General features: G+C 38.4%; 2 protein-coding genes and 1 long non-coding RNA gene across 4 annotated transcripts; all 3 read left to right on the forward strand.

The window, feature by feature from the left end:
* The first annotated feature begins 1,970 nt into the window (after window positions 1–1,970).
* Window positions 1,971–12,062, forward strand: tmprss13a (transmembrane serine protease 13a). The gene is made up of 13 exons (XM_079353707.1): window positions 1,971–2,136; window positions 5,302–5,476; window positions 5,598–5,708; window positions 6,227–6,397; window positions 6,717–6,843; window positions 7,417–7,512; window positions 7,711–7,754; window positions 8,101–8,263; window positions 8,513–8,682; window positions 9,505–9,603; window positions 10,321–10,463; window positions 10,565–10,717; window positions 11,361–12,062. The coding sequence occupies exons 1-13, from the start codon at window positions 2,119–2,121 to the stop codon at window positions 11,373–11,375; spliced, it is 1,485 nt and encodes a 494-aa protein (XP_079209833.1). The 5' UTR covers window positions 1,971–2,118; the 3' UTR covers window positions 11,376–12,062.
* A 126-nt stretch (window positions 12,063–12,188) lies between these two features.
* Window positions 12,189–22,861, forward strand: fxyd6 (FXYD domain containing ion transport regulator 6). 2 transcript variants are annotated; one of them, XM_079353766.1, is made up of 8 exons: window positions 12,189–12,451; window positions 17,754–17,807; window positions 18,272–18,295; window positions 18,865–18,924; window positions 19,073–19,147; window positions 19,337–19,373; window positions 19,484–19,533; window positions 20,550–22,861. In XM_079353766.1, exons 2-8 carry the CDS (start codon window positions 17,759–17,761, stop codon window positions 20,585–20,587), a joined length of 333 nt encoding a protein of 110 aa, XP_079209892.1. In that variant the 5' UTR covers window positions 12,189–12,451; window positions 17,754–17,758; the 3' UTR covers window positions 20,588–22,861. The 2 variants fall into 2 exon arrangements, with proteins under 2 accessions (XP_079209892.1, XP_079209893.1); XM_079353767.1 differs by having other exon boundaries at window positions 12,190–12,451; window positions 18,889–18,924.
* A 455-nt stretch (window positions 22,862–23,316) lies between these two features.
* On the forward strand, window positions 23,317–26,829 carry LOC306830315. The gene is made up of 6 exons (XR_013779954.1): window positions 23,317–23,380; window positions 24,759–24,802; window positions 25,795–25,833; window positions 26,129–26,203; window positions 26,438–26,469; window positions 26,691–26,829. It is a non-coding gene; the product is annotated as an uncharacterized lncRNA (long non-coding RNA).
* Window positions 26,830–26,913: the final 84 nt, after the last annotated feature.

Genomic DNA, 26,913 nt, shown 5'->3' on the forward strand with positions numbered 1-26,913 from the left:
GAAAAGTGGTAAAACTAATTGAAATATTGGAGAGGGTTTTAAAAAATGGGAAGAAGTTAGAATGCAGGAAGGTTGCTGGCTGAACACTGAAGCTTCAGTGTCTGCGACAATGGCAACCTGCGTGCACATCGACTCTATAAGGAGAAGAGGGGGAGATGGCTCTCTTTATGTATTGAAATTGCACTGCAGTACCCATTTCAAACACTAGGTGTCAGACTTACATGTTGCTCCTCTAAGGCCCAAACTCTTGCTGTTTGAATGTTACCGAATGATAGTAAGAGAGAGGTCAAGATAGATTCCAATATAGGTAGGCCTACATGAAGCATAGAGCATCAGTGCTTAAGTAATTACAATAGGCTTTAAATTCTTCAAGTATCTTCCTCCTAATGCATTTCATACATGTGACCTCAGTTTCAACTTCTGTTTTTCCCCTCATGTGACTGTTTAAGTTTTAGTTTCTGGTCATTTGAAACACACAAGCATGGACCTGTGTGTGAGTGATACTTTTGATTTTTGATTTCAGTCTCACAGGTTGATAGAGAAATGCTGAGTAAATCTGAGCAGTAACTAAAACAGGTAGTTTCCTCCCTTGAATCTTGTGATTGATCTCACAGACAATGAGTCTGTCGAGAAGTTTAATAACATGAAATTAAATATAGATTTACAGGGTTCCGCAGTGGGGTCTCGCAATTTACTGGTACTCAGTTAATACACAGTTATACAACCCTCTTTGTGAACTATTGCTGTCTCTGTCTGCTTTTATAACTTGTGATCAATTGACTTTGTAAGTTTAGTGTCGTGACACAGAGGAACCATGCAGAAAGAGAAGGGGTTGACATACAGCAAAAGGTTCTCACCCAGTTTATATCTGGGACACTGTTGTTGTGGTATGCATAGCCTTTAATAGAGTAATACGAAAACAGTCACTCTGGAATTGTTCTAATTACAACATAGAAAGTTTTGCTCAGAAAGGAAGACACAGCTTAAACCATGTGAGATCTTTCGACTCTGAAAAGTGCTTGAGTCATTATGCTAATGAGCTGTGAGCAGCACAAAGCAGTAGTGGGTTTCAGGAGAAAAGAGCTGAAAAGAGGGGTGAAGAAGTGAAACTGTCAACATATGTGAGGCTAAAAAAAAAATGTGTACAGATCCACAAGTCAAAAAGCAAATAGGAAGTTTAAATTCTAAGGAGTTTTCCTGTAAACACATTAACAGCATATGACACCCCGAGTGACTGACAAAGTGTTTAAAAATACCAAGAAACTCTTCAATTTATCATTAGCGTTATTTCCTTGGCAAAGCTTCTTTTTTCTCACCAGCTTTTCCTCATACAACCTGTGACACATCTGATTTATCTCAAGTAATGTGACATTTAATTGTGTCTTTATGCCAGTTTTTATTTAGTCTTCATTTTGGCAGGCTGGACCCTCTGACACTAAAGATTCCCTGCAACAATACACAAACACTGAGGATGTTTACTTATTCAGACTTATTAGGCCATGCCTTTTCTCATAATTGCAAACTAAACACAATGGCAGATTGTTTCCTGGTACTGTACAGACACGGATAAAACACTAACATTTCTCATGACACCAGGTCATCAGCTTAACAGAAATGTAAATTGTGAGAACCATTCAGTTGCAGCTTTTTTTTTTTTTTTTTTGTGTCTGAATTCTTGGTAAAAGGAAGATATTTGGGTGGAGGGCGCTGTTAGCTTAGCAGCATGGTGTCATGCAACTGTAATGGAGCTTCATGTCTAGGAACAAGCTCTGGCCTCAACAATAAAGGAAAACCTGTCTGGCAGGTGAGAAAGTAGTGCACAGGGTGCGCCTGTCTCTGTGAGGAGAAGAATAAAGGATTGAGAGAATGATGGAGGCTGGAGGTGGGAGGGGGAAGCAGAGAGGGGGACGGCAGACTTACCTGTAAGTGTTTAGATGAAGGTAGGCGACAAACTGACAGCAGAGGTGAAAGGAGAGGAGAGAGTATGTTTAATGTGGCACCAACATGCCCTGACTGCTGCTCCATGACTGCAAACAAAAGTTGGATGTAAAAAAAACCCCAAACGCTCCAAACTCTTGCTGTGATCTCCACTCGCCACTCTCTACTGACCTGAGCCCGATGGAAAACATTGATTCGGTAGGTACTTCTCTTTCACTTCTATACACTAATTCCACATTTCTCCTCTCACTCCAACCTTCCTCTTACCAGTTGCCATACTTTTTGTGTAATCAATATTCAGCTGTCCCTCAGACTCTGAACAGGTGTCTTTGTTGTGTATATCATGCTTCTCTGTTTGTGTTTAAGTCTGTTTATGCGCTCTTAAAGTTGTGTGGCCTCCTCAGGCTTGAAGTGCTTTGCTCAGTGTAGAGATAATGGGGTGATATGAGAAGTTTTATTTGTTTTTCAACTGACCTGCCAGACAGCAAAGAAGTCTGTTTGGATTGTCCACAGGCAGCCCTTTAGCTTAAGAAATACCAGACATGTTATGCTCTGTGAATAGTTAAGAGAATCCTATTGGTTTAATGTGGTTTAGATAAAACTATGAACACACATCAAAATGTTGAAGTATCCCATGTAATGAGATACAATGTTTTTTCATCAGACCTCCATGGGACATATTTCAACATAATCATGTCCCTGGGGGCGCTGGTGGGGCAGTGGTTAGTGCGTAGTCAGAAAGCTGAAGTCCTCCAAGCGAGCGGCCCAGGTTTAAATATGACCTGTGGATCTTTTCTTGCATGTTTTTCCCCTCTCTCCCCCTGATATCTGACTCTATCCACCATCCTATCTCCAATAAAGACACAAAAGCCTCCCAAAAAAATCTTAAAACAATAAGACCCTAACTCGAACTCCCCTTATAAAAATTATCATGTCCCTCTGAATAATATTATGATTTAAGAGTGTAAAGTACTCTAGAATCAATAATTGAGGAACAAGGTATGTATTACATTACCAGAATGAACATATTTATTTGTAAATGTAATGTAAATGCTTCATCATTGTAATGTCTTTCAGTAATTTTCCACAGCAATGGCCAACAGGCAAGTAATGCAAGATGATCCGATTGTACTCTACGTGGTAATATAATGAACCTGTTCCTTTTCACTTTGTTTGCAGCTCGGCCATTTTATTTCCATTAAGCGACGTGTATGTTGCTCTCAGGCATATATTGAAACTTGATCAGCGTGCAATAGAAATGGTCTTATGAAACGCATTTTGTCAAAACAATACAACATTGTTGGACTCATTCCTTTTTCTTTTGGCCACAAAAGATTTTTTTGATGCACGTGTTTCACTGTGATGGCCAACATGAATGAAGAAGAAGCAGCAATGGAGACCATGATTGGATAGCCAAAAATGAAATCTCAGCTCTCTCACTGCTAGAGGCAGATTATTGTGAGGTTACTGCTCGAGGTTCTACTAAACCATTAATCTTTACATGCATGATTTTTGGTGCAAGTTTCTTCTTGGTTTCCTCTGCTTTGCTGTGAAACATTTGATCACATTTTCTAAGCCTACAACATAATCCTATGAAAATGTAACATACAGTTATTCTATTTCTCTTTACACACAGCAATGACAAAGGAAATAATAATGACTTCTCTAGAGCTTGTTTCCTCAAGTACTTTCTGTAAATGCTCAGGTGATTGAACAGGTATTTACGGCAAATTGTGCTCCAACAGGTTTAGTCACATTCTCAAAACTTTAGTACCTGCTTGAATCTTTGCACGTTGTACGTGTAAACGTGGAATAATAAAGTACATTGGGTAGCTGTCCATGACTGTTGCATATTGAGCTCAATTGAATTGAAAAGTAGAAGAAAGTTCAACATTGGTGTGTATTTATAATTAAGAGAGTGTGTAAACATAACAACAAACTAGCCTCCTCCTTTACAAAGGCAACAAAACCTCGATCCTCTATCTAGTTTACATGTTAAACCCCAAAGACAGTGATGTGCTTGACCAGAACATTGTCTTACTTGTCTTAGTTTTAGTTGCCTTTCTTAACCATTTGTGGGGGAAATATAAACCCACACGTTTTCTAAAAAGTGTATAGTGGGTAAAGTATGTACCCACTTGTTTTCTAAAACGTGTATGGTGGGTAAAGTATGTACCCACTTGTTTTCTAAAACGTGTATGGTGGGTAAAGTATGTACCCACTTGTTTTCTAAAACGTGTATGGTGGGTAAAGTATGTACCCACTTGTTTTCTAAAACGTGTATGGTGGGTAAAGTATGTACCCACTTGTTTTCTAAAAGGTGTGGGTACATACTTTGAATACATACTTTGTTTGTCATAATTCATATGGTTTCTGAGAAGTGTGAATCACTTAAGGGAAAACAGAAAGTATGATTTAAAAAATGAGGAAATGAACTGTGGATACCAGACCTTTTAGGCACTGTTGCCTGGAAGAGTCACTTGTGTCTTTGTGCATAAGGGGGTAAGCCAGGTGTGGACTTTAACATAGGCTTGATACAAGTGTGAGGATTGTATGGAGGACAATGGGCTATGTGTGCGCCCATGGCAACCAAAAACTCCATCCCACCAAACATCCGTAATCGGCTCTCTCTCCATTTTAAAATCCCATCTCAAAACACATCTTTTTAAATTGGTATATACATTCTGATCATTCCCATTCCGGTCTCATGAATCCTCTACATCCTGTATGTTTGTGTTTTTATTGTTACTTTGTTGTTTTCATCTCTGCTTTGTAAGGAGACCTTGAGTGTTTTGAAAAGCACCTGTCAATAAAATTTATTATTAATATTATTATCTATATTATCACTATAAACGTCAGCGTATGGCCCTTTTCAGTTTCTCACTGTTTCAGTGTATTATTTATTATACCTACACAATGGGGACTACTATGTTATATCATAATAAAGAAATGTATCTTTAGTCAAGGCAGGTTTATTTATGGAGTGCCATTTATACATGAAGGTACACAAAATGCTTTACAGTAAAAATGTACCGAGCGTTTAAAACATCACCAGGCACAGCTGAAATAGGAAGCCAATCAACCATGGATTTTAAACCTTAAACTTGTTGAGTGTGAACTACACTTCTGCTTCAGCCTAAACCAACCTGAGGGCACTTTCAAACCCGAATACTTATAAAGCCTTTCAAGTCAACTTGTTGGTTATTTGCTTCTTTACATGTGTAGGCCCTACACTGTATGTTATTTCCTCTTGAGACTTGATATTTAATGGGGCTTTGGAACTCCAGGGCTTGAAACCGTGTCTTTTATGGGGTACTACCTAATGATAACTTTTTTTTTTTTGTTACTGTTTCTGCACTACAGAAAGATCCACCTCCTCCCTACTACCCCACTTCATTACACACCCTGCCTCCCCTCAAGTCCTATGAGGAGGTTGTGTATGGTGTCGGTCCAGGCCTGACGCCCCTAAACCATCCACGTTACATCCCCCGGTATCCAACACATGTGGTTGTTCCCCAAGTCACAACCGCAAGCACATGTGAGTGTTGCACAAGCTTCATTATTTTCCTGTATTTAGGTATACAAGTAAAACAGATTGAGACGCATGGTGGAATACTAATGTGTGTTCATGCATATGTTTTTGTTTTTTCTATTTCCAGCCCCCTACAAAAAGAGGAGGAGGTACTGCGACAATAATTCAAAGTGTTTGGGAGGGTCAGGGGGAATCTTACTACTGCTCGGCCTGCTGGCTCTCGCCATCTGGATTGGAGGTATACTGTGATTATCTGGATTCAGACCACTGGTCATTTATTTTTTTATGCTGCTCAAATTTATTTTGAGTTATAGTAACTGCATTTAAGAATTTATGAATCACAGTGTCAATGGTTTGCCTGGGCATCTAATGACTTAGATTTTTATATGTAACTTGGATGTAAGCATTGTTTTCGAAAGTGTATGTTAGAGCAAGAGAAAGTTATTTAAGGTTTTTGATCTTTTTATTATTTCCACTCGCCAGAACTTCCTGTAATACGTCCACACTAGGGTAAAAAACAGGACAGTGCTAGAAGTCAGGTTTTGTATTTAGAAATGAAAGTGTAAGATAAATAATGTAAAAGGGAGTGGGGTGAATATGTAACAAAGGGATACAAAAAATAGAAAAAAAGAAACAATTATATATAGTTACAATTATAAACTAAGTTTAAAATCCAAGGAGAAGAGGTCAGTTTTTACAATAATGTCCCTCACTCCTTCTTCTCACTTATTACTGACTTACTTTTCATCCCTACAGTTCGTTATGGCACTCGCTTGGCAGCAGTAGACAACATCGTCAACAGTGACAAAGAACAAATTCTAACAGGTTCGAACCCAAGTTTGCAAAGGTCGGACTCCTGCCCAAACACTACTGTGGAATGTGACGGGATAAAAGACTGCGAACTTGGCACTGATGAAACAAACTGTGGTAAGTAATGAACACAGTGGCACACACATAGGTCTTACCAGAACCTGATGTATTCTGGGATAGATGCTGCAAAATTAAATTTTTAAAAAGTTGGAGATGATATGGGTTAAGTTCTCACACTTAGAAAATGGGAGAGAATATAGCAACATACTTACAGTATGCTTTTCTGTTTGATTTTTATTAGCTGATGTTCTTGCAATAACAGCAGCAGGCAGGCTAAAGACTCCACATGGATGTCACATTGTGTATCGCATAACCCACAGAAGACTCATCATCAAAGTTGTTTGCTTTGTTTTGTCTCCCTCTCTGTTTTCTCCAGTGAGGTTTAACAAGGATGGCCAGCTACAAGTCAAGACCTCTGAACATGGCAGCTTTCTACCAGTTTGCTACAGTGGCTGGAACACGAGCTATGCCGAGCAAACCTGTGCTCAGCTGGGATTTAGAAAGTAAATAATCATCACTTTCACAGAAAGCTTACCTGATCAGAAGTCTTAATCAGATTAGTTTTTTTATTGCCAAGTAAATTTACATATTCAAGGAATTTGTCTTGGTGCAAAAACATTTAACATGGGAACATGGGAAACACTATACATAGGAAATAAGGCTAACACATGAGAAATAAGGCTAAAAACATGTTGAATTGTGCGAACAATATTTTTAAAATAGTCTCTGTGAAGGTAAAAAAAAATCCATGACACCATCAGAAAATGTATAACCATTCACCATTTTCCTTCAGAGCTAGCTCGGAGCGATTTAGCGTGTCATTTTGCCAGACCCTATTTCAACAGCAGTAACTAACGTGTGGGTTTCTGTCTCCAACCTGTAATTTACCCACTGAGGTCCATCTCAATTTCTCTTCACCTGCTGCTCTGTGTTTAGGGTTGAATTGAGGCTGTCTCACCGCGAGAAAACCAGAATGAGTTTTCAGACCCAATCAGGCTTTGTTTCAATGAAACAACCTCTCCATGTGCAGGTCTATTTTGTTCTTTGTACTGAACTACACCTCTCTCTATCTTCAGCTCCTATTCCTCCGAAGCAATAACAGCTCCTGTGTCAGTTGGTCTGAGCATGACTGGAAAATCATCCGTGCCTGTCCAGGGTGGAGTTGAAATCAGGTATGCCGTTAGATTTAATTCACAGCTAGGAACCCATTTATGATCTTTCCAATCTCCGTTTATCATGTAACCTTTAAATACCTGAAGAAAAACAACACTTGTTTTGTATTCGTATGGGCTTGTTGTACAAAATAGCAGCAGTTCATTTCATGTAAATGAAGATGTGATCATGTTTTTCTTATTTGTGCCACTACACAGCCCTTACTGTCCAAACCAAGAGGTTGTCTCCCTGCAGTGCACTGGTAAGCAGCCTCCATCTGTTCATAGAGTCATGTGTTGCACACGACCAACAGGAGCTCTATCGCTCTCTCTGTATCTGCTTTACACACTCAGGGCTTCTCGCTATTTACAATCCAGCAACATGACTTGACCGAACTCAATCAATCAATCTTTATCCATATAGCATATGTACTATTGCATAATTTAAAAATTACAGTAAATAAATACAAATGTTCAAAATATTACAGTTTATTTTTTAAATGCAATAACACTCAAAATGTCCCCAGCAAAATATTCAATAATATTAGAAGGTTTATTTTGGTGGCCCTTGTGTTTTGTACTGTATCTCATGTTGACTTCATTTCTCAGACTGTGGTATGCAGCGGTCCACAGCCCGGATCATTGGGGGGACTGCCGCTAAGTCGGGTCAGTGGCCTTGGCAGTTGTCGCTCCACTACAAAGGATCACACATCTGTGGAGCAGTCCTGATCTCTCCGGACTTTGTGCTTACAGCTGCCCACTGCATCCCCAGGTGACTGACATAGTGAATGTACCCTTGTTATTTTTTTAAATGCCTGGTTTTCCTATTTTGCTGTCATTACATAATTGTTTACTTTGCTGCATCCATCTCTAGAAAATGTGTTTTCAGCTGTGGTCCACCTTTTGAAATCATATTAACTTTAGGTCAAGAAAAAGTCCTGTCATTTTAAAAAATATAATTTTTCATGTCAATAAAACACGTTATTTTCTTTTCCATTAACGATCTCTTTCTGTGTTGCAGTAACGATCTTTCAACATCGGACTGGCAGGTGTATGGTGGCATGGTATCTCTGGACTCGCTGCCTTCCCCCTACCTGGTGGAAAAGATCATTGTCAACGAGGAGTACAACACCACCACTAATAACCAAGACATTGCTCTGCTCAAGCTCAAATCACCCGTTGCCTACAACGGTCAGTCATATCTTCACTTTATTTCAAATTATGTTCAGACACTACTGCTATACCTGCCTGGTTCTCCTAATGAACTGTGAAATGTCAAAATGACAGTAAGAGTTCTGATATTATCAGTCAGTTATCATGTCAGTAACTTTGAGGTCGTGGCAGGCCAGGCCTCGGCCCTCAAGGGAAAGTTATGATGGGCCCTGTTTATCTTTTGTGAATAGTTGTGGTAGTTTACCTTATATTTAAATACATATTTTGTGCTATTGTTATATGTTTAGAAGATGTCTATGTAGGTTCTCAGTCATCCAGGTCATGGTATAATTCGAAGCTTGATCTGAAGACAACTGAACTGGTTGAAGATGGTTCACCTCTCCTCTGAAAGGCGTCTTCAGTTCTAAATTATCTGGTGTCTTTCTCCATTGTTTTTTTCTTCTTTTTCTTTGTTTTTGCATTGCCTGTAAAGCACTGTGGTCAGTGGAGGCTGTTTTTAAATGACTTGGTGAACTAAGCTAGAAACGACCCAGAGACGACTGGAGATGGTAACGACTCTAGGCCACCGAGTCTTACTACATGTTATCCTTGATCATTACCATGCTAAAGATCCACAAAGGCTTACATTTCTCTCTCCAGCCACCGGGTACTTTAGAAGCCTTTCAGAGGACAGGTGAAGAAGGGGTGAGATCCACCATGCTGTTTAGTCTCATCTCATTCATGCTCGTAATCTGACAATAAAAGCTGTGTGTGTGTGTGTGTGTGTGTGTATCTGTCTGCTTCTGTCTAAAGTTATTTTATTCTTTAACATTGTTTAAAATGTATTCTTGTGTTATTCAGATAATGTGCAGCCAGCTTGTCTGCCAGCGCATGACCTCAAATTTCCCCACAAAACTCGCTGCTGGACGTCAGGCTTCGGTGTAACTGATGAGAGTACAGGTGAGCTGGGATATGGAACCACATACATTACTGTCAAAGTGACAATTACCAAAGATAGATATAAAGGTTATTATCCTAACTCATTTTCAACTGTAGTCTGTCTTTAACTCTAAAGTGTAACTCAAGTTAATCTGATTCTCTTTTATAATTGTATTCTATCGAAGGTTTGCATAAAACATACAAATATTTTAAGAGACAGTGTTTGAGTTAAGGGCTTATATACTCTTGTTGAACCTAATACAAACTGTTCTATCTACTATAGAGCTATGATTTCCCAGAGAACTTGAATAAGTGTGATTTTTTTGTCAACCCTGAAAACAAATCCTTCGTTGTGAAAAAGCAGGCACACAAAACAATAATATATGGAGTTAAGAAGAGTCTAATTATACCTGGTACCGTCAGTCATACTTAATAATCCTCATTGTTCAAAAACTGGGTCATTGCGTGAGTGTCGGCAGACTGTCATTAAACTGAACAAAAAAGAATAGAACAAAAATAAATTAGTGCTTGTAATATTGATTCATCAATATCACACCCATTATTTCCTAGGTCAAGAGGCAGGCTTACAAGAGCTAGATAAAAATGCAGTCTGACCAGACAGACAGCTCCATAGAGTGAGAACAAATGTTGTTACTGGGCTAGTGCTGTCTTAAAATATTTTAGAGTCTTGTTCACAAAATGAATGACCATATGTTGGTTTATTTTTCTCCAATAAAGCTGCTGTCTCCAGAGAACTGATGGAGGTGGTTGTGGGCATCATTTCTACAGCAGTGTGTAACTCCCGCCATGTGTATGGTGGTGCTGTGACCAAAAACATGATCTGTGCTGGGGACCTGGAGGGAGGCAGTGACTCCTGTCAAGTGAGCAGCCACTATTAAAGACACAGCAGTATAGTCATTCGGTGTTTATATGTGGTGCTTTAAATATGTATAAAACAACATAAATGTGTCTATTTTTCCAGGGTGACAGCGGTGGACCGCTCATGTGTGAGAGTGAGGGCCGTTGGTATCTGGTGGGGATCACCAGCTGGGGACAGGGCTGTGGTAGGAGACACAAGCCAGGCGTTTACGCCAAAGTGAATAGTCTCGTTCCCTGGATCTACAGAACAATGCAGGTAAGAAAATATGAAGAAAATATTGAATGAGTGAGGTTAAACAATATCTTAAGATTTATGAATATGTGCTGGGGATTAACATTTATTGCGGTCTTAATCAATTCAGATTTATTTGTGTTGCACATTTCATATAAAGGTTAGCTCAGTGTGCTCTACAGCTGTGGTTGTCAAAACAGTGGGTCATGAAGCAGTTGGTGGCTGGTGCTGAGGCAGCGCCATTTGAGAACTACTGCATTAAAGTAAAACAAAAAGGAGGAAAAATACAAACTATTCAACAAAGAAATGATTTCAGGAACACATTCTGTTCATACAATTTGAAAACTAACGCACAAAATGACCTTGAACAAATTCATAAAACACACAAACATTCTGAAAAATACAGCTTTGAAGTCCTGACCTATTCCTACTTAAGCACACACGCAAGACCTTAACATTAAGATACAAGTCCACACACACATGCACACCCACAAGGCCACACCTACTGTCAGCGGCATGACGGAGAAGCAAAGGCCTAAGACTGCTTTTAAAAAGGAACAAAAGAAAAATCGCAGCCATTACTTTAAAACTATGCCAAAGTGACTCATTGCACCTTCACTAGATTCAGTTTTGATTCTAATCTTCTCTCTTCCTGTGTCTTCCTCAGCAAGAGAGACCATGATGGCGTAGACTGCTGGTAGTCTACCGTTCCTCTTCATCAATGAACCTGCACTATGAAGTAATCTCTGAGAGGCTGATTTACACCCTCCGATTATGAAGTGATGGCATAAGCACAACAATGATGATGTGTTCTGCATCATTACATCTATACTCTACTATATACATTACCTGAAAAAAAAAACACACAAATCAATGCACTGACTTCAGTCTTGCGGTCTTGATTTAATTCTTCTGTGTCTGGGGTTCTCAATCAGGCTGTATTTTTTTAAGTTTTAAAGATGGCTGGCCCTTCTCTCATACTGTACATTCTGTGTCGATGAAACACAGTGCACTCTGCTGAGATCTCCTCATGGTTAGAGAGTGATCCTCTCTCAAAAAACATTGTAGAAGTGTATTTTGTTCTCAGGGACACATCTCAGGCTTTTTATGTAAACTATTGTTTACCATATAAACATAAAAGAAGGACACTTTTTGTATTCACTTTGTGATGGAGAAAAGCATTGGTACTCTGTGCAGCTAAACCTCCCTTTTTCATGCACTGTGAATCTTTTCTGATATTGTACGTCAATGTCTAAGTTCTCTGTGGGTAATGTGTATTTGCAGTAGCTATGTTGACTAATACAATTTTCTATTTGTGCAATGAGTAGGATCACTGAGCATTCACAAAATAAACATGAAGGAAAATCAATAGTATTGAATTATCACTCATTGAACAGACCATCACAAGCTGTCAATCATACACAACTCTGGCATAATGCTGTGTGTGTGTGTGTTCGTGCGTGTTTGTGTGTGTGTTCGTGCGTGTTTGTGTGTGTGTATGTATGTGTGTGTGAGTGAGTGAGAGAATGCAAGAGAGAGATAGAGAGAGACACAGCAACATAGGGTGCTGAACACGCAGTCACTCCAGGAGTCACAGTGTTAGCCATCACATCTATTTTCCCAGGACGAGTGGATGTGAGCAGTGTGCCAATATTGACCGATGAGAATATTTGGATCTAAAGCCTTGTGAGACAAGCTGATTGATTTTTGTGGGAGTAGATCAGTTTGTTGGCCAACAGTCTGCTGGGGAAACAAAAGGTATGTAGATAAGAGAGCGTATGTGATCTCCTGACTGGTGTTGATTATTTTTTTTTCTCAGGAAATTAAGGGTATGATAGTCGTGAAAGATGTCACGTGAGTAAAACATTTTCCAAAACCATGCAGTAGCTAATTTGAACACACGATCCATAACGCATTTAATTACAATGATTTTCATTGAATCTGAAACATTTTAAAATAAAAATTATCTTGAACCCTAACGTGTGGTGTTCGACATTTACACACGGAAGGGCATCTTGTCATCAAGTTGCAAAGAAGACATTTACGACGCGACTTGTTTATGAGTTTTTTGCATGAGGGTGTGTCTAGCTCTAATCACTGTAACCTTCACCGGTTGCGCGCGGCTGAAACATAATGAAAATATTGACTCTGAATCAAAGCTTAAAAACGCTCTTGACCGAAGAACGAACTGTTTTCGGATCAACGAGAATCAAAACTAGACATCAGCTTTTATGTCTGAGATGCAGAGAGATCAGAGAGGATAATGTCACGTTCTCTGCTCAGCACCAGAGGAGCCACAGGTTGATGGACGCAGCTGATGGACGCGCAGACGTCACACATCTGGTGTTGAAATATTTTGAAATATCGTGAGTCTGCGACTGAAACCTGACAAAGTGGCGTCAACTACGCGGTGCTTTTATAGCTTACAACACAATGCAGACGAAGTGCGTTATTATTGTCCGCGCGATTATTAAACAGGCGTTAAACCTCTGAATCTAGGCTACTAACCCACACAAGATGACGTAGCCTATTAGTTTATAATTGTGCATAATTAAGCATAATTATAGAGAGAATTAAAGTTGATCCCATAAGGAAAACAACGAGTTTGAAGCATATTGCCACGCCCCTCGTTCCAAATTCTGCACAAAGGCTTACATTGAATTGGCATGATTCTCATCTTAACCATTTTACTTCGGCGCCAGAATTTTCAGTTGGATGCAGTTACCATAGAGATATCTGGACACTGAACGACGCACATTGTTGCCATGGCTATGTAACATCATTATGATAGCAGATGTGTTTTTCTTTTTATCAAACATGTTATAACGACCTGTGGTGTGACCTACTTGGCTGTCCTACATTTCAAAAACGAATGTTGAACAAAATGTAAAGAATCTATTCATGTCACTGTGTTTAAGACATTTTTATTTACACCTCAGGACTTCAGAAACATTTATTTACCAAACAAGATGTCCTTTTTGAAACCCCCTAAACCATGACAACATGAACATGAAGGGGATCAAACTGAAATTTAAAACCTTTTATATTTAAGAGAGTAACACAAGGATACAAACACATCTCCCAAAAGGTGCAACCTTATGAAAGGGGTTGGTGGGTTAGCATGTTAAAACATCCATTTGGTGGCCTATAGTCTGTTATATATTGATAGGTTTCTTTTATGACCTTGACTGTGTTTGGCATGATTCCTCTTATTAGCATTTTTTTTTTAAGTTTTAAAGCTTGTCTGAAAATCATTTGTTATATTGTCCAAGGTCACATCTTTGCTTCTTAGATTGCTCTTTCCATGTAGGCCTACTTTATAATCTGACTGTTTTTTTTAACTATTGCTTCTGTTGTCCTTTAGCTTGCCTTCTTTGTTGCCCTCATTTCATTTGCCTCAGTCACCACACGCCCAGACCTGTCTTTTTAAAGCTCTCTCTGTATTTTAATCTACAAATGCCCTTCACCTGAAGTCTACTGCTAAAATATGTCCATTCCCGTCTGCTTATCTCCTGTTTGCACTGTCCTCATGCCCAGCCTCTCTTTTTCTCTTTAACAGAAAACCAGCCCTTTCCCTGTCCTTTCTACACAGATAAAGTAACCCTTCCTGCCCTCCCTCTGTAGTTCTTTGCTGTCAGATAAAGGGTACTCTGGTAATAGTACTAGATACTGTTGATCCATAATGCAGAATTCAGGAGTTAAGAAAAGATAAAGAGGCTGCTGCAGTACTCAGGTGCCATGTTTCATATCCAAGGAGAGAGAGGCTGCTGATGAAAAGCTGCATGTTACATTACATGTAATGAACGTCTGCCAAACTCTGCCAAACTAACTGTTATATGCATCTTTGCAATCTGACCAAAAATTGAAACAAATGAAATAATACAAATTTTATGTTTTAGGGATAGGATGCAGTTCAGCATTGCCAAAGACACAGCCTAGTGTCAGTATTGTGAAGTAAGTCAACCAAAGACAATGGAAATCTCAAATTCTTGAAAACAGTCAAATATCTTTAACTGTATTGGTCTTAAATCAAATATACCTCAAAGAAAAAAATTAACTTTAAGGTAGCTAAACAACTTAATTCTTGAAAAGAATATCTATATCCAATGTTTGTGTAGGATCTGGCACAGATAATTAAATAGTAGAATATATTTACATTTTTATAAAACATCTCTTTCCGTTTTGAGAAAAATCTTGCATTGCTCTCTGAAATTATAGCTGCCATGTTAAGGTCAGCTTGCGTTTAGGTGAATCATTTCCCTACCTGCTGTTGTACCTGATCTGGACCAGGTTTATGAATGTGATAACAGTGAATGTTAGTGATGAATAGTTTGTTGCCAGCTGTCAATCATTAACTCTGTTATAGAAGAAGGGTAAATAAAGGAGCAATATGTAACTCTTACTGTGCATCAGTTTATCAAAAGCATCCCTAATATTCATCCCAGTTTTACCACATTTCTGGTTGAGGAGCTTATTAGAAAAATATGAAGGCTTTTTAGGTCAGGTAGAATCAGTTAATTCTGAACCAGTTCAATTGCCTGCTTCCACTGCTGCAATGCTCCCTCTTTCATACGTCCATTGTTTGCCGTTTTCCTGGCAAACTGAGTTGCATCCAAAATGGCCACATGGGGATGCCTAAAAACCATCTACCTTCTCTGGTTATGACAAAAACAGACCATTACACACTGGAAACAAAACTTAGAAGGAGGACACACTGGCTGTAACTTTGTCGTCAGAGAAGCCAGCACTTCAACATGTTTCCTGTGATGATGATAAGGTTCTTTTATGATTTATATCTTTCATACTAGTCCTTTGAAAGATGTGAATATGTGAGAAGCCATTCCTTCAAACATAAATGACTTTAAAGCTTTCAGTCTTGATTGGGTAGTCCTGACTGAAATTAAACCCCCTAACTCTTTCAGTCTCAAATGATTATAAATGCAAGATGACATCCGTACTGACGTATACATATTGAAACGAGTAATTCAACTGTTTAAAAAAGAGTTTGTTATCGAATTTGGTTTACAACTGACAATGCTATGTAAATGTAAATTTGTGCCCCACCAGAGTCACTGTAAAAACTATGTTTTGCTCTTTCAAACGTCACTTAGGCTCAATGGATTATTGAATTTAGCATTTCATAGATCAAACACATAGCTCCTGTATAAGGGCTCAACAATTGAAATAAGAAGTCCAGATATAGACATCCACCGTGCAGGAATGGCACAGTCACTACCTCTAATGACTGAAATGGACTCTGCATCTAAGTGCAGTATCTCCTACTTATATACAGACAGCCAAACAGCTTGATTGGCAAATGGACATAAATGGACCCAGCTATATTAGGTGAATGGAAGTATATAATGGAATGAAAGGGGGGCAGGTAAACATGTGGCATTTTCACATGTAAAGGTCGAATGAAAGAAACCTTTTGGAAGTCTTTAAAAGTAGCTTCTGAAGGTTGTATAGTCGTGATATGGGTTCTTCGCAATTATCTTTTTGAATATATCTCTTTGAATATTTTAGATGTTTCCCCACATGCACATATTGTTGCCCATCTGTTATTAACTTTTTAAATCTGCCTGTTCAGGCTAGAGTATACTCAGTATGATGAAAGTTTAAAATAACATAGTGATATGAGGACAACGGTGTATGTTTTCAGATACTTGCTTTGGGGTTCCATTCATTTGAATTGGTCGATTGCTGTTCTCTTAGTGCTACATTGTAGTTTTCTAATAATTACAGTGTGTTCAGGGTTTCCGGAATAATTTGAGTGTCCTTTAAGGACTTCTGGCACGGTATGCTGGACCATCTAGTTTGTTTGATGACTTCCTGAATGTTGAGATAAAATCCATTACCAGACATTTTGTTTGCACTACAGAAAATGAAAGGAAATCAGACCACTCAATGATATTGATTCATGACTACTCTGCATTTCTACAAATGAAGTGCACTGGTTGTTATTAGTGAAATATCCACATGAGAACTCTGTCTTTGTGGAAGCTTTTTAAATGCAAGGACCTTAATGACTACACTTTTCGGTTTCCTTTGTTCACAATCCAAATTCCAATTTTAAGAGTCTGATGTTTTGCAGCTGAGCAATTTCAGTCTGACAGCAACTTTACAGTAGGATTAAGAACTGCGCTATAGTTGAGGGGCAACAAAAGAGCAAATTATTTCTGTTCCTGCATGCCTGTGTATGTTCATAGAATTTCATGAAAAGATAAATCGCGGTCAGATGACCTCTATGAAGGTTTATTCTCTGATGGGACCACTGCCTAACAATCATCATCATCAATTATGTAATCTGAAACTGGACTACAATCAGAAACTAGAACACTTCCAACAATCAAAACCCGGTCGTCAGCCTCAAGATTCAATAAAATAGAAGATCTGTAAATCAGGATAGGCTGATCAGAAAAGTCAGTCGGGTTCATCCTCTGGGGACCATATGTGTGGGGAAAAAAGACACTGCAATCACTGCAAAATTATTGAGATACTTGAAGTCCTAGACACTGTGCCAAACTGATTGACAGCTTGACAATGCAGATACTATCTATTGTAGACAATATGACCCTCCCTTTGTATATACTGAATGTGTTATTCTATGCAAATAGTCCAATCTGAAAAATGTTCTGTTGGAGAGCATATGAATTGAATATTTCAAATTAAATGAGGCCAAGGTTGTATGATGTCCACAGGGAGGAGAGAGTAATCTCTGCCAAGAAAAGAAAACATGCATGTGGGCTCTAAACATGGATCATTATTCAAGACAGAAACTATATCAGCAAGACTTGTATATCAGTTAATCTACAGGGGTTTGGATTGAGCCAGGGCTGTGATTTTCCTTATACACACACCTAATACTATAGGTGTGTACAAGGTGTGTTATGCCAGGGCCTGTGTGGTATATACTAACCATTTATGTTTGTATTTCATTGTTTGTGTATACAATTTAAAACATGTAATGGCTCTGGTAGTGTAGAATTATGTAGCATACCTATTTTCATCTTTGCTATATTCTTTCTCACCCTCCCTCTTTACTCCTCCATGTCAACAGTTGCCATGGAAACCATTTTGCTCTTCCTCTCCTCTCTCCTGGTGTGTGTGGCTGGTAAGTGTCCCCCTTAAACACACTCGTTCATGCATGAAAAACATGCACACATGCATACAGCACTTGTACACAGGGGGGCAGTGTCGGGGCAGGCAGTGATGTCATATGGAGGCTCTCACTGGGTGTGGGCTCAGAGCAAAACATCAATTTTACTACTTAGAGCTTGATGTGTGGGCTTCATAGACTGGTGAGTAACGGTGAGTGTGTCAGGTCTGTTTGTAGTGTATGATGAAATGTAAGACATGGAAACAATGGTTCACCCGGGCCACATGACACTGTGTTATGAAGTGTTTTTGTGACGCATAGAGAGTCTATGTCATGGTAAAAAAGATAGATAAACATCTACATTGACAGATAAATTGAGATACTTGAATTCATGTCTTGTCTTATTTCTGTGTTTCAACCTTCTCCCCTCTCCTTTCACCCTCTTACTTAAACTACTTCCCAACTCTGTGGCCTCTCAGCTGTAACAAACCAGAGTGCACAGGGTGAGTACTGTGGATGTTTTCTCTAATGGGGTCACACCTTAGTTCTAACCGCCTTATAGATGGCTCTGTTGGTTTCCAGATCAAATCAGACTCTTAAGGATTGGCCCCATGAGCAGAAGAGGATGATGGATTATGTCCAGACTAAACTGTACATGGACAAGGAATAGATTTATATGAAGTGAAACCAGTGCTGCAGAAATTATAATAATTTATTGTGGTAAAAAAGGGGGGTTATATATCTGTATAAATACATAAAAAATTAAAATACATAGAATGAAAACATGGATTTTTTAAAATGGCATTCAGACAAAATCATCAATACTTGATTATTGTGCATAAATGTAAAAAATCTTACTGTCGACAACATCTCCACATTGGCACCTACAAAATAAAGTAAAGGGAAAATGACCCATACAATATGGTTTAACTACACTCAAGATTCAATTTAGATCACTTAAGTTTATTTTCCTCACAGTTAGGGTGAATGAAAGACCTTTCTGAGGTGCATATGCCTTTAAAATTGACTTTCTATTTTCTTGCCTTCTTCTGATTGTGTTGAATAACTCTAGGTGTGTCTCCTAATCATTTCATAGATGAAACGAAGAAAGAGGAAAACCCGTTTATATATGGTAAGTGTAGTTTGGTTTAGTAAATCTTGTTCTGCAGAAGATTGTTAAAATGTAGCAACAGTGTCTATAATTATGTTGCATATTAGGTACATTGATTCAATTCTTCTCTTGCTGCTGTGTGTCCTCCTGACGTAAAATATCTCTACAGATTACGAAAGCCTGAGGATTGGGGGATTGGCTTTGGCTGTGGTTCTGTTCACCCTGGGTATTCTCCTCATCCTCAGTAAGTCCCGCTGTCTCAGTATGTTTGGCTTGTGTATCATTTTATTATGAATTTATGTTATCAGATAAAAACAAGTGTGACCATCATATTTAATGTATTAATGAATAGTCATATATTTTCCACACTCTGTGGAGAGCCACACCATTTCATTATCTGGTAACAGTGAACAAGGACCACATTTGTTTTTAGGTCGACGATGCCGCTGCAGCATTAACAAGAAGTCCAGGTATGTCAGTGTCCTTCTCTGGTTAAAAATAAACACTAGGTTGTGAAAGTGCTTTTCTTGTCATACTACATTATTTGGTTATTTTAAGAACCTGTGGATTCTCTCCTCAGTGCCCCCGGAGATGAGGAACAACAGGAGGAGAACCTGATTGTCTCAAAGGGTAAGATGCACATTTTACCTCTCTGTCAGCTGCTCTCACCTCTGGATCACCCTCTGACATACATCCACAAATGGTTCGTGCAAAGGAGGTTGTACATGTCTCATGTATACACTTTAGAATACTGGACTTTCTCCTTACTATCATATATATCACATTTTCATTTTATACTCTTAAACTGTTTTCAGATTAAATGAAGCATAGACATTAAGCTTTTTGAACTGTAAGGTGATAAATTGACAAACTATGGCCATCAATGGTGTATTTGGAGTTTACATTGAAGCCATCAGCTATATTCGGATTAGGAGATTCAGGTTTTTTGGTGTTGCCGGCAATAAAGAACACCATAATATTTGTCTGTCGCCTATTTTCTATTTTCATATGCATTAGTGTTTATAGAGAGGTGTAGTTTAATTCACTTGGGTTATTGCATTTCAGGATATTCAAACATTAATGATGTCACAATGTCTAACCTCTTGAATAAAAACTGATCATTTCTACACCTCTTTGTTTGCCCTCCATATTATATTCCTTGAGTTAGATCAGACCACCATTTATTCTTTCATGGGATAGCTCGTGTTGGCACAAGGGCTAGTGTAACACAAGTGTCAAAATAGAATAGTACAGGAGAATACAGTGAGGTAGCGAAAGCCTATTGCTCAAAAGAATTGTGTAAACGTCATGTTAATCCCTTGACATATTTAGAGATTTTAATCAAGGAATAAGACCATTTTTCTGCCTGTGTCTTACAGGGTAGGCGATGCAATAATAGGCTTTATTGTAGTGACATTTTTAAAGTATATTGTATATTTTTTTGCCAGTGCAATGCTTGGTTTTGAAACATATCTTTAGAACCGAGGAGCAGAGATATGAAAAAAAAATATGTCAGTGAAATACCTTATAATTGTACTCATGATAACCACTTGCTTAAATTTAGGTTAAAGAAAATCTACCTTACTACAGAGGAAATGATTGTAAGTTGTGTTCTGACTAAAAGGCTCCTCTTTGGCATCTTTCAGTTGCAGCTGCCGCCAAAGAGACTCCAGCAGAGAACTGATCGAACTACACTGGACGAACCTGCCTTCTGATGTGATGATCTATTTATTTGACATAAAGCAACAGTAAATACATGGATTATTATTATAATGGGAATGGGAATGAGGTATACATTTATAGGTGTAATATATATATATATTAATATCACCTGTTGTGCTCTGTTCAGTTGTGCCAGTCCCTCAGTGCTCTTGTTTGTTTCTGTGCCTTTGTGTGACAGTCTTACACTGTGTCGTCTTAGCTGATAGCACCTTTGACGCAAGATTGACTTTGAAGAATTTTTAATGTTGTGAGGTCTGTTGTTCTATGTTTTAATCTATTGCCTTAGGTTTTAGGACTTGTCTGTTGTCAACATTGTCAATTCAGCATCACTTGGCAGCCATTTTGTTCTGAGGTTTCTTTTAAAGAAAATGCACAGTGAAAATCCAGGGGGAAATTATTCAAGTTAAAAAACATCTTTGGCAACTGATTTGCTACCAGTAAAGTACAGCTAATGTTAGTATTTAGCCACTTCACTTCCAAGCTAATTTTACAGCAGGCTAAGAAGTAGCTAAATCTAAGATGAGCTTTTTGATTTTGTCACAAAATGCAAAAGGAAAGGCAAAATAAGTGATAGATATTTTTGAAGTGAGGTTGTATGAGGTAGGCTACTTGTCAATAGTTGGCATATTAGCCATCGGGGATGTGGGTCAGCCCCTCTGAAAACGGCAGGAGTGCAGGCATGGAAGCTAGGCTATACATTGAAGGACATGGTTATATTTGCACCACTTAATGTTGCTAATTTTTATAACAACGGAGCCACTAAATAACATTGGGTAAATGCACGCTATTTTAAAAAAGTGCACTGATCAGCTGTTTGGTTCTGCTGGCTTTTTAACGGACAACAAATACATCCAAACTAAAAAAATGGGTTTTGATTATACTGATACACTATTTACTATTGATACATTAGAATACTTTTATGGACCGTAGCAAACAGAGGAAAAGTGTACACAGATAGAGACTCAACAGAGACTCAACCAGTTTGTCGATATGAAATTTTGATGAGTTCCAACTGCCATAAAACACCAAAGAAGAAGAAGTATTGATAATACCAAGCGGCAACCTCTGATGTTGAGAAATGAAGCTGATGCGTCAATGCAAAATCCTGGAGTACTGTGAGTGTCAATCAGCTTGAGGCTGGCAGCAGGAGCACCCAACAAACATAACATACACAGGATATGCAGTCAAAACTGCCTCCGCTTCATGTCTCTTTAGGTTGACTGAAAGTTTGGTTGAGACAGCATTTCCAGCATGGCAACCACCATCGATGGGCGTAGCCCATGAGTTAATAAATTAGTTGGTTTCAGCTATTTTCCATTTACGGGTCAACAACAGTGGTTAGTTATGGTCCCTCCATTTTTTTTTTTTTACTGAAACTTGCCCTTATGGTGCTGATCACATTAAAATGAAAAAGACTTGTCAGATTCCCTACCTGTGTACTTGGAATAAAGCAGTTTGACAATATGACAGCATTTCAGCTTCACACCCTGTTTCTTATGTCAAAGGAGAAGGGCTGTGAATATGGTGACTTTTCTAATTTGAACTAAAACCAATATGTGTAAGCTTCTATGTATCAGTATTTAAAGGCTACCTGTACAAATTGTTTACAGATCAGATATACAGTTAATTACCATCCAATGGGGTCCATGTTTGAATGTTTTAGTGTTGTTTTGCTGTGTGTCCGTTGGCACATGGTTAAATACAGTATATACTGTATAATACTCTACATGTTTAAAGGGATCAGCCAAAGACAATCTGAGCTGCCACAGCTCTCTGACTGGGCACAAGAACAAGCTCCTCCACAACAATGTTTCCCTTTATAGTGGAGGAAGCTGCTGCATCAGCTGTCTCACTGCCTCCTTCTCTGCACAGAAACGTAACTGCTCCGTCACTGGCACCACAGCAAGCTCACTAGGTCTGAAAATCAATGAAACCTGGGATCATTTCTCTACTCTGTTTACATGTGTTTTAATTATGTAACTGCTAATGTTATGATGCTTTGAATGGCCATGGGTGCTATTCATATCTAAAGAAATAATAACTAAGTTTAAAAGAAATGCAACTTTGAATATATGTGCAAAATTACATTATTAAAAGCCTAATGTAAACCAAACCATAAGGAGAGTGAGAAAAGGAAGATGGCTGAGCAGGTAAATGCAATGTTCATTCTACGCATGAGGTAATGTGAAGCAACATGTTGTGCTTTTTGCATAAATAAAGTCTGACCACATAATAATGTGTTGTTGTTTCAATTTCTTTGTAGATTTAGTTAATTAGCATCATGACCTTTCTGATGCAGTAGGTTACTTGTAATGTTAATATATATTTAATGTCAGTCAAGGTTACAAGCTACTGTTGCTACTTGAAGCAATGAAAAGGAAAAAAGTCTTCCATGCCAGCAGAGCCAGTGATTTGCCACTCATTGTGCAATGACTCCAAAGGTTGTCTGATGTACTTTTTATTGTACAAACTTTTATTATCCTGTAAAAATGTAACAAAGCTATCAGAGAGAGAGAGAGAGAGAGAGAGAGAGAGAGAGAGAGAGAGAGAGAGAGAGAGAGAGAGAGAGTGTGTGTGTGTGTGTGTGTGTGTGTGTGTGTGTGTGTGTGTGTGTGTGTGTGTGTGTGTGTGTGGTGGATCTGTGGGTTGGGAGTTTTGTCTGCACCTGCCCATAATACAGTCCATGCCACACACACACACACACAAAGGCCTACTCACCTGGACAGAGGTAACGCAGAGGCTTCAGCAGTTTTTGGTAAGTAGTTACTTTCTTGCCATAACTAATTAACCACACTATGTGCAGATCTTGTAAACAACAGAAAATGAATACGTCTGCACAACAGAAGCTGCTTAAATTCACATTTAATGGGAATTATCACCACATAACGTTTCATGCCCTCGCACCTCATCATATCTGATGAGACAGACTGCATTTGGTGATAATTCCTATTAAATGTGAATTGGCACAGTTTCCTCTCTCTTTTTTTGTCCAGCAGCCTGTAATCAAATTTTCTGATGAGCGACAATGTAACAACAATGTAACAATGTAACTTAATGTTTAATAGACGTGAGTTGAAGTCTAGAATTTTTATTTCTACGTTGAATTTATGACAGATGAAACAAAATACAATCCTTGAGAAACTAAGTGAATGTATTAATTAGTCAGTTAATAGTCAATGAGTCTTTAACAAGACAAAAATAGAATGCTTCAATTGGGTTCTCATTGTTGTTATATTTTCCCCCGTCTGAGATCACAAAGATGCATTGATCGGCTTCATTGGCATTGGGTATGGATCTGCCAAATGATTGGGTATTAAATCTGCATTACTCGACAAGTGTCATCTCAGATTCTCTTCCTTTGTCCATGTATAACCTCTATCAAGTTGTGCAAGGTTCAAGGTTAATGAATATTGGATCTGTAATATATTAATGAGTAACTGTCCGGTATGTCTTTTTGCTCAGTACAGTGCAGTGAAAGGCCCAGACCACATAACCAATAAAAGCACTGAAGTCGACAATTCACAGAGGCATGCTTGAACAAAATGGAGACAAGGGGGGAAATTTTTAGTCTGTTAATCTGTGCAAGTTAATGATTAGAGGTCAGGAGATGTAGATCAAACAAATAGCTTGTGAATGTATGTGTGTGTGTGTGTGTGTGTGTGTGTGTGTGTGTGTGTGTGTGTGTGTGTGTGTGTGTGTGTGTGTGTGTGTGTGTGTGTGTGCATGTGTAAAAGACAGAGAGAGAGAAAGTGTGGGGGATCAATAACACCATTAGCCTTTTCAAGTTCTCAGTGAAGATCAAGGCAATCGCTTAGCTCTTAGTCTGTCGTAGGGAAGCCGATAAGGCAATTTGTCAAGACATACAGAGTTTCCGAGCCTTTCCACGACCTCTCATCTAAAGTGAATAAGCTGATTTAAATGAGTCTTTACACATTTCTAACCTAATTAAAATGGACAGAGCTGAAACCAAATCCACAGAAATCCTCCTCCCTGTCAACAATGGTTTTCAGACACATAACCTGAGGTTGAATCTGGGGGAAAACAGAACAAGACACACTTGGTTGAATTATTAAAAACCGCAGACATGCATGGATAACCAGCTGGCCTTTTTTGTTTGCTTTATGCCCCTCCAGTTTTGTCAGCTGAACACACAGACGAGACATCATGTCTTCTAAAGGTGAGTTACACAGCCGTTGACCTAATGATTATCCATAACCGAGCCTTGTGAGTGTGCCACTTAAACATGACACCATTTTAGTTTTGTAATATTTGCAAGGTCATAGCTCCTCTTGTTTTTTTGTTTTTTTTAATTCTGAGTCAGCATCTCTAACAGCAATGTATGAATGATGTACCTGTGAAACACAAAGATGACTATTAACTGCTTTTATAAAGTGGCATAAACATAAGTATGCTGGTCAATGGTGAACAACTACTGTAGTACAAACAAGTATAGCAAACCTTTACTTGAGTGAATGAAATACTCAACTAAGTTAGTAAAGGATGTGGCCTTAGAGTTGTTAATACTGATAAAACTGAAATGACCCTGGCAGTGTTTCACGTTTTAGATGGTTGATATCGGTATGCATTTATTTTGCAGCTGTAGATATGAAACATATCTTCATACAGTGATGGGTAGTTTTATCTATTGAGGAATAATATGAGATTTATGTATTATATTACCATGGTCTTGTAAGGTATGTATTTAAATTTAAAAAAACAAACTCATTTTTTATGAGCTCAGGAAACAGTCACGTTGCATATTTTGTTGTGCATTTTTTTGGAGAATGTAGTTAAGGGAAGAAGAACATTTTTCTGAATGCTTACAGGAACCCTTTTCTTATTTACTTCTTGAGAACCAATTCAAATTCAACATAAAGTAGTTTAACATTTAAAGTTGCATGAAATTCATGTACTTATATCTCAGATTTGGTGCCTTAGCTGATCCTCTTCTCACATTTCAACCGACTGCTACAGCTAATCATGTTCACATTTTAAGTACGGCTATTGTTAGTGATACAGTATACATGTGGCTGTTTTTTATGTACAATTCAGGGTGCAAAAAAGTACATACTTAAATGAACGATTTTATTAGCTTGAATCAGGTTTCTATAGAACTACTTCATGTTCTATACTGGTTTCTACCCATGTCTAATTCCCATCTGTCTCCAGGTGCAGACTTTGTTGACCCTGATGCTGATTTTGTATACGGTAAGTGATTGCAACTTTGTTAGGTTGAAGACATTTTAATATTAAAGCTAAGCTTTGCAAGTATGAAATGAAGGGAGTTTCTGATAGCTCATGGAGATGTAAAATGGGCAGATAAAGTGAGGATTAGTAGAGGTTTAGGGAAATAAATAAGCAGAATTAAAGGAGTTCTTTTGTTGGGAGACATATTGAAAATATAGACAGATGGCAAAAAAGTGATAAAATTAGAAAAAAGGATGCTGCATTAATAGTTACAGTATTGATAACAGTGATTATGTGATGCCAATATCTTGTGTAGACTATCACACACTTCGTGTTGGAGGTCTGGTGTTTGCCGGGGTTATCGTGTTCCTCTCAATCATCCTGTTGGCAGGTAAGTCAACAACTGCAGCCCTTGGGTGTGTGTTTGTGATTGGGTTCAAGATTCTATCAGACAGTATGCTGTTTGAAAGACTGACTGATTGCACACAAAAGTGCCTCTAAAACCATTTTCAGTAAAAGGTCTGAAATTAATCTCTCGCCTCCATCAGGACTGTAATCACAGCGGCTTACAATTCTTCTTTTATAATCACTCATTTTTCTCTCTCTCACTCATTTTTCTCTGAAGGCAACAAGCTCACCAACTGTGGAAAATCCAAGGTAAGGGAGATGATAGCAACCAGCCAAAATGGCCATACAGTGACATCTGTTGGCCATACATGATAATAAAAAAAATCGAAAAGCTCAAAGATTTAACCTCTGCATGTTTGCAGTTGGCAACGTAACATTGTATTCCAAAAAGCTGATGTTAAATTGAGATCAAATTTAAAGCTGTTTATCAACATAATATCAAGCTAAACCTATTGTTTCATTTTCTACAGCCGAGGCATGTTGAGGAGGAGTAAAATGAAAAAGAAGCCAGCCAAGAACAGTGGGAGAGTGCTGCAATGTGCATAAATGCTTTAAAACTCTATATGTGTAAGGATGTAAGCCTTTTGTATTAATAAAGTGTTTCTAACCCTGTTGCTTTTATTTTTGTTTAACATCATGGCATGAGGAACCTGACTTTTTTTTTTAAAGGGCTTTATCCTTTTGTTTTTTCTG

This window comes from Symphodus melops (assembly GCF_947650265.1).
Source record: "Symphodus melops genome assembly, chromosome: 10".
In the NCBI taxonomy this organism is placed as follows: Eukaryota; Metazoa; Chordata; class Actinopteri; order Labriformes; family Labridae; genus Symphodus; species Symphodus melops.